General features: G+C 36.0%; 1 protein-coding gene across 3 annotated transcripts in view; it reads right to left on the bottom strand.

Moving 5' to 3' along the window:
- The window catches only part of LOC150084180 (calpain-5-like), a 110,816-nt gene that overhangs the window by 31,595 nt on the left and 66,429 nt on the right, over positions 1 to 12,792 (bottom strand). For all 3 annotated transcript variants that reach the window (XM_090375921.1, XM_090375922.1, XM_090375923.1), the window contains exons 9-10: positions 12,282 to 12,398; positions 9,452 to 9,648 (exon numbers count right to left, since the gene is read on the bottom strand). In XM_090375921.1, the coding sequence (XP_090232047.1) occupies positions 9,452 to 9,648; positions 12,282 to 12,398 (314 nt within the window). The remainder of the gene's footprint in view (positions 1 to 9,451; positions 9,649 to 12,281; positions 12,399 to 12,792) is intronic.

Raw genomic sequence — 12,792 nt, 5'->3', positions numbered from 1 at the left:
ATAAAGGTTGTGGAATTAGAATGAAAAATATGAAATAAAATAATTTTAAACATTACTAACAATTCATTATATCATTCAGTATACAAACAATTTACGAGTAATTTATTATAATTTACGTTTATTGTATATTGGCATTACCGAATGACTTTTACACAGCTTACATCAAAACAACAGAATTGACTACTCAACTCAATAGGTTTTATAAAAATTACACTTTTGTAAAGCCTGTTTGCAGGTGGATCCTCTGCAAATTTTCTTCTGGGGCAAAGAAAGTGGACACACTAATGATCTCATTCCTTATTAAACTTTTTCACAGGCGATCAAAATCAGCTCTGAAATGTCCTAGAACTCAGGTTGGCTGATCCATTATCAATAATAAGGGAATTTTTTTTTTTTTTTTTTTGCGAGAACTCCGAGCATGAGAGGTATTAGAATCTATAGTACTAAGTACTGTGCATGGGTTGAAAGTTCAGAAGGTAAAAGAAGGTACTTGTTGACACTAGACATGAACTTCTGCAGATTGTAATTTTCAGGAAATTTGATGAAGGGAGGCTGCATCAGAAAACGGGAATCAATAAATGAGGAAGAAGAAAAGTTGGTTCTGTGAGTTTGAAGATGGACAGTAAAAGAATTTTGACTGGTTGCACCAAGTGTTTGCACTGATTTGGAAGAGAGAGTGGGAATTATAGAAGAGAATTCAGAAGAGCAGTGCCCATGGAAGTATCTATAGAAAAGGCATGCAGCAGAAACAGAATATCTAAGGAGACAGAGAGTGGAGAGACTTATAGTAATAGTGGCATGTGATGTAAGAAAGCAAGCGTATGAGCTTAAGTAGTATCAGCCAAAAAAAAAAAAAAAAAATTCACACAACCATTCTCTCTAAATGTTTGTCCAGTTCTTGCTTAAATTTATTTAACCTATCAACTTCCACAATGACAGATGGAAGTTTGTTCCAACAATTAACCACCCGCTGGCTAAATGCAAATTTCCGCACATCTATTCTACAGCTGTCTTTCCTCAATTTGAATTTATGCCCCTTAGGTTCGTAATCTGAACAAGTTAAAGAATCCCATCAGAATTCAGCATGCTCAACCCATTCAAGGCCTTATACACCTCAATCAGATCACCTTGCAGGTGCCTAGTCTCCAGCCGCTGCAATTTGCAGAACTTAAGCCTCTTGGTAAGAGGAGGATCCCTTTGTTCTGTTCACTAATTTTGTTGCCCTTCTCTGTACTCTTTCCAACAGCTCTACATCCTTCTTAAAATGAGGCCTCCAGACCTGTATACAGTACTCAAGGCATGGCCTGACCATTGCCTTATACAGATGGACAATCACCTCCTTTTCTCTGCTAGTAAAATTCCTGTATATCATTGACAAAACCCCATGACCTGCTCTTGCAGCCTGTCTGCATTGTTCAGAAAACTTCATATCTGACTGCACAATTACTCCCAGTAATTGTGCAGGTCTTTTTTCATTTTCTACCACCCTAAGTGTAGTACCACACGGTTGGTACATTCCTCTGGGGTTACTTCTACCCATATGCAGTATTTTGTATTTGTCAATGTTAAACTTCAGTTGCCACTTCTCAGCCCATCTTCCCAAATTTTCTAGATCCTGTTGCAGTAGCACACTGCCATTACCGTCATTAACAACCCTGCCAACCTTTGTATCATCTGCAAACTTCGACACTAAGCCAGATATACCTTCATCAATATCATTGATAAATATACAAAACAACAGTGGACCCAATACCGAACCCTGTGGGACTCCACTAATAACATTAGTCCACGAAGAGGACTAATGTTATCTGCCTTCGCCTGCCTACCTCCTTTGTGCTTATATCTGCCATAGGCTTCTGTGTTCCCCGATAATTTATATGCATCCCATGCATTTTTCTTCTCTGCCACGAGTCTTATTAGTTCATTTGACAACCATTTAGGCCTAAACCTTGAACACTATTTCTTAATTAGGTATGAAATGTTTAGTAGCTTCCACAATTAATTCCTTGGATGCTTCTCACTTAGAATTTGCTGTTGGTAACATCATCAGTTGGTCCCACTATACAGAATTTAAAGACAGTGTGAGACTTTGTTAGAGATGAGTCATTAATTAACATAACTGCCTCTTTTAAATGGAATATAAAAGCCTGGGAGAGGTTTTAGGGTCGCCACCCCAGAGGTGAGAACAATATTCCATGGTAGGGTGGATCTGTGATTTGTACAGAGTGAACAGCTGTTTGGAAGAAAAGTAATGCTGAGTGCAAAAGAGAAAAGCCAGTTTTTTAGATGCAGAAGAAGAAATATTTCTAATATACTTATGCCAAGAAAGACTAGAAGTCAGGATAATCCCCAATAGAGATATATGATCTAGCCTAGAAATTAGAGTGTCATCATCAAAGATAAGCATAGGAGCAAAAGAATCCTTTTTGCAAGATATAAGACAGAACTGAGTTTTTGAAGGACTGAAATCAACTAAGTTATCTTTGCCCCACTGGTGAATTACTGGGAGATCAGCATTTAAGAAATTGGTAGTGGATAATCGAGAAGTTTAAGCTGTTAGTGCAGGTCAAGGTTTCTCAAAGTGGAAGGTGGAATGCAATGTACTATCATCGGAAAAACTATGAATAGGATTTCCAGTCAATGGACAAAAGTCCTTAATACACAAAAGGAAAAGAGTGGGAGAAAGAACTGAACCTTGAGGAACACCAGCATTAGTGAAGAAGTTAGAAGACAGAGAGCCACCTACCATTACTCGCAGTGAGTGGTCAGAGAGAAAATTGGATACCCAGTTACAAAAAACAGTTGGCAAGAAGGAAGCTTATTTAGAAGGCCTTTATGCAGACACGATCAAAAGTCTTTGAAATTTCAAGAGCAACTGCTTGAATTTCACCAAACTTTTCCATTTAATTTGTCAATAGATGGGTGATATAAGCCAAAATATCACCAGTGGATTGACACTGATGGAATCCATACTTGCAATCATTGATAAGATGGAAGGTTTTTAGATAATTTTAAGAGTTGGCATTTAATTGATTTCTCCATTACTTTAGAAAGAGTACAAGTATGTGCAATGGGACGATAACTGGAATAGAGGGATTTATCACCCTTTTTGGGAACTGGCTGGATATGAGTAGATTTCCAAGCAGAAGGGAAAAGAACTTTGGAATAAGAAAGTGAAAAAGGAGTAAGCTCAGAAGCACAGGTTTTTGAGAACTGAAGAAATACCACCAGGACCTGCAGCTTTCTTAGCAACAAGATTGTTCAAAATCCTTCTGACATTCTTTTGATGGAAAACAACGGTAGAGGGTGAATGGACTATACTGGGAATGTTAGGAGGTGGTTTACCAAGATTATCAATACATGAATTAGAAGAAAAGTAGGATGCTAGCAGGTTAGCTTTATCTTTGGCTGAAGTGGCAACAGAACTATCTGGTTTTGACAGAGGTGGGCAAAATTTGTGGCCAATAGCTTTGGCAAGAGACCAGAATAGTCAACTACTATTTGGACAAGAAGTAAGTTTTCTACTCTTAGCCTGTTCAGAGTCTAGTTTTGATTGATTAATAACTGCTTTACAACTGTTGCAAGCTTTGGTGAAGGCAGAAAATGAAGCTGGAGATTTGGATACAAGCCAATTGCAATATGAATCATTCTTATCTTAAGTAGCCTTAGCACATTTATTGGAAAACCAAGGTTTAGGGAAAGAATGAGATTTTAAGGTGGACAGTGGAATAAAGAATTTCATCCTTACAATAATAATTTCACTGACACAATCTGAGCAAATATTGACATCATAAGATTTGAAACATTAATCCAACCAAGGAAAAGAAAAAAAGAAATCTTGCAGATCATTCACTTTTGCATTCTTGTAAGGCCAAACAACTCAAGGTTGAGAATGGCCATGGGAGAAAAGCACCATTAGCAAAGAGCAGACAACCATGCAGCCAACATGCTAGATCTTTTTCACACAAACAACCCTTCTAACTTCGACGGTGTACTTAAAAGGGTTGTTTGTGTGAAAAAGATCAAGCATGTTGTCTGCGTGGTTGTCTTAATTTCTGGCAGGTAAATGTAGGTATTACAATTACTAATGACCTGTGTAAGGTCATTAGTAATTGTAAAAGCCTCAGCATCTCAACCAGCTAGGTCCGTGTGGCTAGCAAATGGAAGCCAGCTGGAGTTGTGAACATTAAAATCGCCAAAAGAAATTACCTCACTGTTAGGAAAGTTGGACTGGAGAAAGTCAAGTCTCAAAGCGAGGAAGTGAAGGAGTTCCAAGTGATTAGTGGAGTTGGGAGAATGATAGAGGTAACAGATGAATTTGACAGAATGTGGTAGAGAGATTTTAAACCAGAGAAGACTGAAAAGAGGAGATTCCAAATTACCAAGTCTCTAGCAGGGAATATCAGAGTGGATATGTGCAGAAGTAGCACCTTTGAAGCAAAAGGAATCATACAGTGAATAATGTGAATAACTGAGATGGGCAGTGGTTGAATCAACTGATAGTTGGAATTTTGTCAGAAAGAGTACATGGGATTTAGCAGACTGAATGGAAATGGACATCATTGAGATTGGAACCGAGACCATGTATATTTGTGAAATGAACAAGGAAGTGTTTGGATGGTTTAGATCTTTTTACAAATAAGTTTGTTCTATTAGTTTGACAATCCCCCAGGGTCTCACATCTAGTGAGTATGGGCTTGGCACATCCAGAGTCCTGAGCCAGATCACCATTCCTCCCTTTCTTGGTGATTCCCTTCTACTTACTTTCTCTCTCTCTCTCTCTCTCACAGGGTAACTCAGAAGTTTTTTTGGCAGGTGCAGCATAAGCCTCAGGCTTCCTTGCACCATATAATTAATAATAATAATCCATAATGTATTCAGTAATAAGAAAAGGTGGGGACATGCTGTATGAAGTAATGAAATTCTTGGATATGGCAAACACATAGCAAAAACGCCCAGCACCTTGACATAAATTGGCTCCGACAATGTCCCCTGCATATACACTACTCGGACTTTCTCCAGGCACTATCTGGCAGAGTAAAGTCAGTGAGATTATACACTAGCTGATCTGGAAACCTAGAGAGTTACCAATAAGTTCAGTCTGATGAACTATCTAGTGGCCAACCTGCAAACACCGTTTTAGTGCTGTACCCTCAAAATGTAAGGAAGATTAGATCTTGCCAGGATGTTCATCATAACCTCAAAAGACATCAATCACACCGCATGATGGAAGAGACTAAACATGGATTCTACCACTTCAACCCTTCAATAAGCAAAGTGGTGGTATTGCACCATTTGATGAGAGTCATATACCATCTAGTATTGCTGGTAACACAGAGGGGGCAACATTCCTCCGCATGGTGTGGGTGCCACACCTCAACCCCTGCTTATATTGATTCGCACCTGGGTGGTCACCTCCAGTATACTAGGTGTCGTATTTCAGGACTTGAACATGGGGTTTATACCTAGGGTTACTAACATTCTCACCATTGTGAAGGTGCAAGTAGAGGATTTGGCTGTCGCAGACTGACCAGATTTTGCCAAAATTAGGTCTACTTGACTTGTGTGTCACTCGAATATCAGTTCCATCAGTGTTTTAGACTCCCAGGTAGCAAACCCAGCTTGACATACCTGAGAAGATGTCTGTGGCAATCTCAAGGATCAAATTACTGATTATAGAACAACAGAAATGTTATATTTTCTACATCCAGTTGCTTTAGTTCTTGTATCCTTCAATTAAGATGCCAATTCTGAAACAGAGTTGCCACCAGCAGTGTATCTACTACCCATTTATTCCATCCTCCAGATAGTTTTGCTCTGAGAGAACTGTCTGACTTTCCTGATATGACATCATTATTCTCCTCAAATGTAACTAATTCATTTAATATCACTGAACTTTCTGACATTCACAGTCCTATTTGAAGTTGTAATGTTTTCAGATCACTTATGTATGTGATCTGAATCAGATCACTTATGTATGATCACTTATGTTAGTGAAGTAACATTGCTGTCTGCTGTATCACGATGTAAAATAAGGTTGATCCTACTGCTGCTTCTTTTTTGAGAGCTTTTGAGAACAGAGAGAGAGAGAGAGAGAGAGAGAGAGATGGGAGAATTATACAGGGTGTTTCTAAATTACACTAGCAAAAGAAATAAAAGAGTTCACGTTACATAAAGATGTTTCTAATTCTGAATAGTGACAGAATTAATTGTCTGTATGAATTAAAAAAAAAAAGACTATAGAGTTTTGAATGGTTAAAAAGAATAAAAAAATAAAAAATAAATAAGAATAAGCAGACACATACTTAGTAAAATGTTAATTCATACTAATTCATACTAGATACATGTCAGCATGTCTACTTATTCTTATTTATTTCTTTATTATTTTTTGCAATTCAAAATTCCATGGCCATTTTTAAAAATTCAAACAGCGATAAACCCATAAATGTTTAGAATCGGAATTATGTCTATATGAACTTTTTTGCTTGTTTTGGCATTTAGTACTATGCATATAATTTTGAGAGTATGATATTTATAAACACCCTGTAATTTAGAAACACACAGGAAAATTTTTTATTCATCAAAACATTTAGTTGCTTAAGAAAAATAACCACTGCATATCTTGCTAATTATTTATTTAAAGTGATTGTACACATGGAAAATGCATGTCTCCTAGGTCTCCCCTTTGTTAAACAGAATATTTACTACTAAGATGATTATAAATAAGTAAACCTTTTATTACTTCTAGACTTGCTATCATAATCTGAACTTCCATTGCAGACATAAATTAACGAATATTAAGATCATAATTAATAAAGGAAGGCTGTAACATAAATCAAAAATCTGATTGGAATGAAACATCTACAATGAGTTAGTTGCAAATGGGAAAATATGAAAAAGTGGAATAGAATTCACAATCCTTAAACCAGACTTGGACAAAAGAAAAATTATGGGACATGGCCATACCATCTTATTCACCTTTAAAGAGATTTATATAAACGTTGTTGTACATTAGATATCTAAAGTGTACAATAATACTGTTTCAGACTCTTTGAGGTATCAAAGTCAAAAAATTAAATTCACATTACAGCTTTCAAGATTTTATGGAAATTGAAAACAATACTTGCCTCTTTGAAATCAAGAATTAGTTTTAAACACTATCTTTGAAATATTCTCAGAAAATAATCACATTGGCTTAAACTGGGTGAGAGGTGGCCAAGCACAACCTTCACCATGATCAAGAAATCTGTATGAGTGCTCTGTTTCCAAATGTTTCCCTCAAAAAACCAACTGCATACCCATTATACGAGGCTTTTGTACCATCTTGTTGTAACCAGTTTTCTGTGGTCTTCAATACATGAGAAAAATAGACATTCTGCATTAAACTGAAATATTGAAAGGGGCACATCGTACTAACTCACTGTGAATGCAAAAGTTTGTCAATAAAGTTACAAGAATTTTCTAAAGCCCAATAACAAACATCCTGTTTGCTAATATAACAATCTAATGAAGATGAGCCTTATCATATAACATTTAAAATGTTTAGTCCATTCTCAAGGATGTTAGAAATCTCACTGTAAAACACTAAACATCTTGGTTTCCAATTTCAGTTAAATGTTGAGAAAACTTTATTATGTAAGGATATGTAATTAGTCTGAATGAGAGATTTTTCTCATTGGGCTACAGCTCACGTTTGTGTTTTGCGCAAGCTTTTTTTTTTTTTTTATGATTCTCCAATAATGCTTATCTACCTTCATCCACCATGTCAAGCATCTGTGTAGACTGATACCCAATACACCTTTTTTACAGATCAAGGGGGCAACCAGTTTTCTTCAAACTGCTAAACTAAATAATTAATTAATAGTAATTTTTAGTCGATGTATTATAAAAAACAATACTTTGTACAGAATTTTCCTTTTTTCACTGTTAAATAGACCACCACTGTGCAGCCTGAACTAAGATAAAAATTTAATTAATTAATCATAAATACATAATTAATCATAAATAAATATATATACAGGGTGTCTCAAAAATATTGGTACAAACGTTTAGGGGAGGTAGGTGTGAATCGCATAGGAACCCATAACCGGAAGTGTCACGGGAAAGTAGTAGCAGAGGCACAAGAAGCAGAAATGACACAAGACAGTAATTAGTGGCAAACATTTATTTGACATAATATTAACAATGAAGTACGAGATGGATGCATTTCATGATGTTACAACAGATGCTTGAAGGTTCCACCATGAGACGCGATGCATGCGTAACACCGACGCAGCATGGATTGGCGGACACAGTCGAACACACCTGGAGTTTCTTTGACAGTAGCAGCAGCGCAGACGAGTCTCGCCCCGAGATCCATTTCCGTCTCCACAGGCGATTCATACACGATAGATTTTAGGGGCCCCCACAGAAAGAAATCAAGGCTCAATAAATCAGGTGAGCATGGGGGCCAGGCAACGGGTCCACCACGGCCAATCCATCAACGCCCAAAATGCCTGTTCAAATGGTCACGAACACACCTTCCATAATGGGCAGGCACCCTGTCATGTTGAAACCAAATGTTGCGTCTCACATTTGCTGGAACATCGTCAAGTAACCCTGTTAGAACTTGTTCAAGAAAGATCCGATATTTAGCGGAGTTCATGCGGGATGGTAACAGGCATGGGCCGACTAAGCAGTCACCAATCATACCTGCCCACACATTTATTGCGAAGTGATGTTGTGCTGCATGGGGGCGCACACTGTATGGGTTGTTTTGGGCCCACACATGAGCATTGTGTTGATTGAATAAGCCTTCCCGAGTGAAATAAGCCTCATCCGTGAACAAAACATAGGCTGGAAAATTTAAGTCTTGAACCCTTTGGATATTAAAGGGGTGTAAGGAATCGTCGTGCCAGACACGCTGTACACTGCAACGAGACACTCCTAAGGCAGAGGCAATGGCACGTGTACTGGTAGTAGGATTATTCTGGACGGCATTCAACACACTTTCTTCCATGGCGGGAGTTGGTGTCGAATGTAGTCTGCCCACACTACTTCTGTTACCTCTAAATGACCCATAATCGCACAAATTTTGATGCACACGTGCAAACAAATGGTGGTCCGGCACATGTCTGTCTGGGAAGCGTTCTCCATAAATTCATTGAGCAGCTCGTCCATTGCCCTCTGCTAATCCATACACTAGGTGCATGTCTGCCAGCTCACAGTTCGTATATCAATGCATGCTCTTCGTGTGGCAACTACTGCTTGAGTGAGTAAACCAGAAATTTTCCCTCTCGCGAAATGATGAACAGTGCCGTGTACCGACTTACGGTGACGTTTCTGGTTAATGGTTCCTATGCGATTCACATTCCTTTAGATGTTACCTACCTCCCCTAAACGTTTCTACCAATATTTTTGAGACACCATGTATATTAGAAATCAACTGTCTCTTTTAAACGTTTCAACTAACTTTGCCCGTGAATCCCTGCTGGTGAAGAGACGAACCATAAATTCTCCTGTATGTTCTGGCTCAAAAGTTGTAGGAATAAGAACATATCTACCCAGTGTCAAGTCACATCTTAAAAATATTCCACGTGTGCGAATGAAATCTGAAGTAACTGCTTGCTCCCTAAGAGCATGAAGTCTATACTTTCTATTATCTTCAACCTGTATGTAAAAAAAAATTACATTTTTCAGTTTAAATAAGTATGGTGTAAGCGTCATTCATATCATTCTAATGTAATATCACTAATCAAACTTTCTGCATAAAAAAAATCAAAAATATTTCTAATAAAAATAGTCTGTCTTGATCATACTCTGCCACACTAGACGTAGCAAAAGTTGTGTAATCTGAATAGAATAAAAAGAGCTTAAAAAGTCTCACATAGAGAAAAAAATTTAAAACATTAATAACAAGTATATATACTTTTATTATACATGGCTAAACATAAACTGAAATTTTCACTAAAAAATTATGTAAGCATTCTATAATAGTACTACTCCATCACAAGCTGTGTTATCATAGTGCATTATCTCAGAATTGCAGAATAAAATAATCTCCTCTCTTTTAAAAGGTACTGCCACCTTTTAAAAGAGAGGAAGATATCAGAGGATTGGTGGCTACATTACAAATAAAATACATCATTACTTTTGAAAGAGAAATATTTTTATTTTCAACGAAATACCAAGCAAAGCTGTTGAAAGAATGCAGTACACGATGGACCAATACCATCAGGAACAAACTACATTCTTCTCAACTTGTAAACTTCAGTTTGTCTTTATACTAGTAAAGACACAAATTCTACTAGTATTAATGTAATCTATGTCAATTATTAATCAATGGAATATTTGTTACTAAGATGATTATAAATAGGTAAACCTTTTACTACTTCTAGACATGTATGTTTTCATATGAACTTCCATTGCAGACATAAATTAACTTTACAAATATTAAGATCATAATTAATAATTAAAGGTTGCAAGAGTGCAAAACCAGATTCGAATGAAATATCTACATCAAGTTGCAAATGGAGAAATATGGGACAGGATTCGCAATCATTAAACTAGACAGAAGAAAAATTATTGGACATGGCCAAACCATCTTATTTCCATTTAAACAGATTTATATAAATACTGATGTACACTATATATCTAATTAAGGTGTACAAGAATACTATTTCAACCATTTTAAGAAACGGTCGAAATAGTTTAAAGTTGTCACATCACTGAAAGGTTTCAACAATATTACCACAGTCATCTATCTATTAATAGGTACATGCCTTGTTAGAATATATTGTGTGGGTTTCACTAAAAAAAAAAAAAAATTATCAATCAGGAATGTTTAAAATCAGTTAACGTTAAAAAAAAAATGGAATTTTTGAAATGTTCAAGATGTTTCTAGACATTCTGTAATATGATGTATGAAAAGACTAATGGAAAGGGTTAATGGCACATGCTAAAAGAGATTCCAGAACAGTATGTTTGTTTCAAAAAATATTCGAGAGTCTTTCAGGAAAATTCTTTAGGTATGGATAAACTCTGAAAAAAGGAATAATAAATGAAAAATTGTAGGGAGGTATCGGGACATCATAGCAACACCAGTGATATTTATTATGGCACAGATATGAAACAAAGACAACAATGTTTTGGATATTCAATAAATTACATAGGAGGTATATATAATCCATATGACATTGCAGAGTTCCTGAAAGAAAAAGTATCAAATGAGTTCAATTTTATGATGTAACATATAACTGGTGAGGCTATTAGTGATGTGAGTCCAATTCTAACAGTGAAGCATCTGAATCAGAAGAAATTTTAGAACAAAGTATCAGTCCAGAAAACAATAAGCAAAGCAGCTGTAGTTTTTGAGCCTCCATCAAAATCCAATGGGAGAAAGATTGAGAAATGATTTACTCCCAAATAGAACTAATTATGCATAAGGTCATTAAGACAGAGGGAGGAGAATAGGACAATGCTGCAAGTGCAGAAAAAAAAAAAAATTTACAAGATGGCCCTTAGCACAGTATGTTGATTATTGAATTTGTGGAGAAGGGAGGAAGCAAATCAGGAGGGCATGGAAACATCAAAAAATATATATTTACCAAAGTCAGGGGCAAAGAAAATGTGTAGCTGGCATTTGGAATATCATCATAGAAAGTTACCAGTTTATTTCAAGATGACAAGTAGAAGAACTGGTATTAAAAAGAGCTTAGAAATTCACCAAATGAATTCCGAAATAAATTGCATGAAACTGATATGTATGAACTCACTTCTCAGTGGGAATTGTCATCAACTAGTGAGAATACAAATGAAGCAGTTTACTACAAATTCATACACTACTCAGAACTATGTTTACAGCAGAAAACTTAGAAAGAAGTTGTGCATTTTCTTTCAAGAATTTTGAAAACTTGTTGAGCAAGGTATCTCTTATCCCTACAAATATAGTGCGCAAATATAGCTCTGGTGTCAAAATGTCTATTAACCTTGTTATCCATTTGATTCAGCATGTTCTGCAACCAGAATTGTCAAGAAAGTCTCTCTTCTCTCAGCTGATTCCTGTCTGGATCATTTTTAGCTATATGATATACTGAAAAATTATAATATTAACGGCAATGTGTTGGTTCACTCACTAACATGTATTTTGGATGCTGCTCGTGATTTAAAAGCATAACATGACAGTTTATTTAATAAAAAGTAAAACAGTGATAAAACAAAATTAACTTTTTAAAGAAATCACTTCAATAATTACATTATTATTAGATAATACATATGTTTGAAATTGAGAGTCTTGCACTTACCTTTATGATATGAATGCCTATTACATTGTTTTTTGCTCTTTCTCTGAGCAGTGTTTCCTGTTTCTGCAGTAAATATACCATAACAGCATCTGTATCTTCAGTGATGTCAAACACATACTACAAATTTTAAAATAAGCATTTAAAACTTTCTTAACTGGAATACAAATTAAATGCATTCAACTGAATTTAAGTACACATTAGTTGTGTTGGTAAAATTCACTTGAAAAGTACAAAAATTACTTTACAAAGCAAAAAATAATATTAAGCACTGTTTTGATTCCTGTTTTAAAATGCTTATAAATTATCTGAGTGCACATGTTATCAAAGTTTTTATTTAATCTCCTAGCAAGCATCTTAGTTTTTATAACACAAGTGGGCATATGAGAATAATTTTTTACTTCAAATTTAAATAAAAAAAAAAAAAAGTAAAGTGCAGCCATTATCAACCCACTGCAGGGTGGAAGCCTCCTCAACAATTCATGCTGAGGGAAATGGACCATAATCTGCCACG

Source organism: Mastigoproctus giganteus, chromosome 6 (assembly GCF_048544385.1).
Source record: "Mastigoproctus giganteus isolate SK-2022 chromosome 6, ASM4854438v1, whole genome shotgun sequence".
Classification (NCBI taxonomy): Eukaryota; Metazoa; Arthropoda; class Arachnida; order Uropygi; family Thelyphonidae; genus Mastigoproctus; species Mastigoproctus giganteus.
The sequence above is the reverse complement of the archived record's forward strand: the minus strand, read 5'-3'. Positions and strand labels throughout refer to the sequence as shown.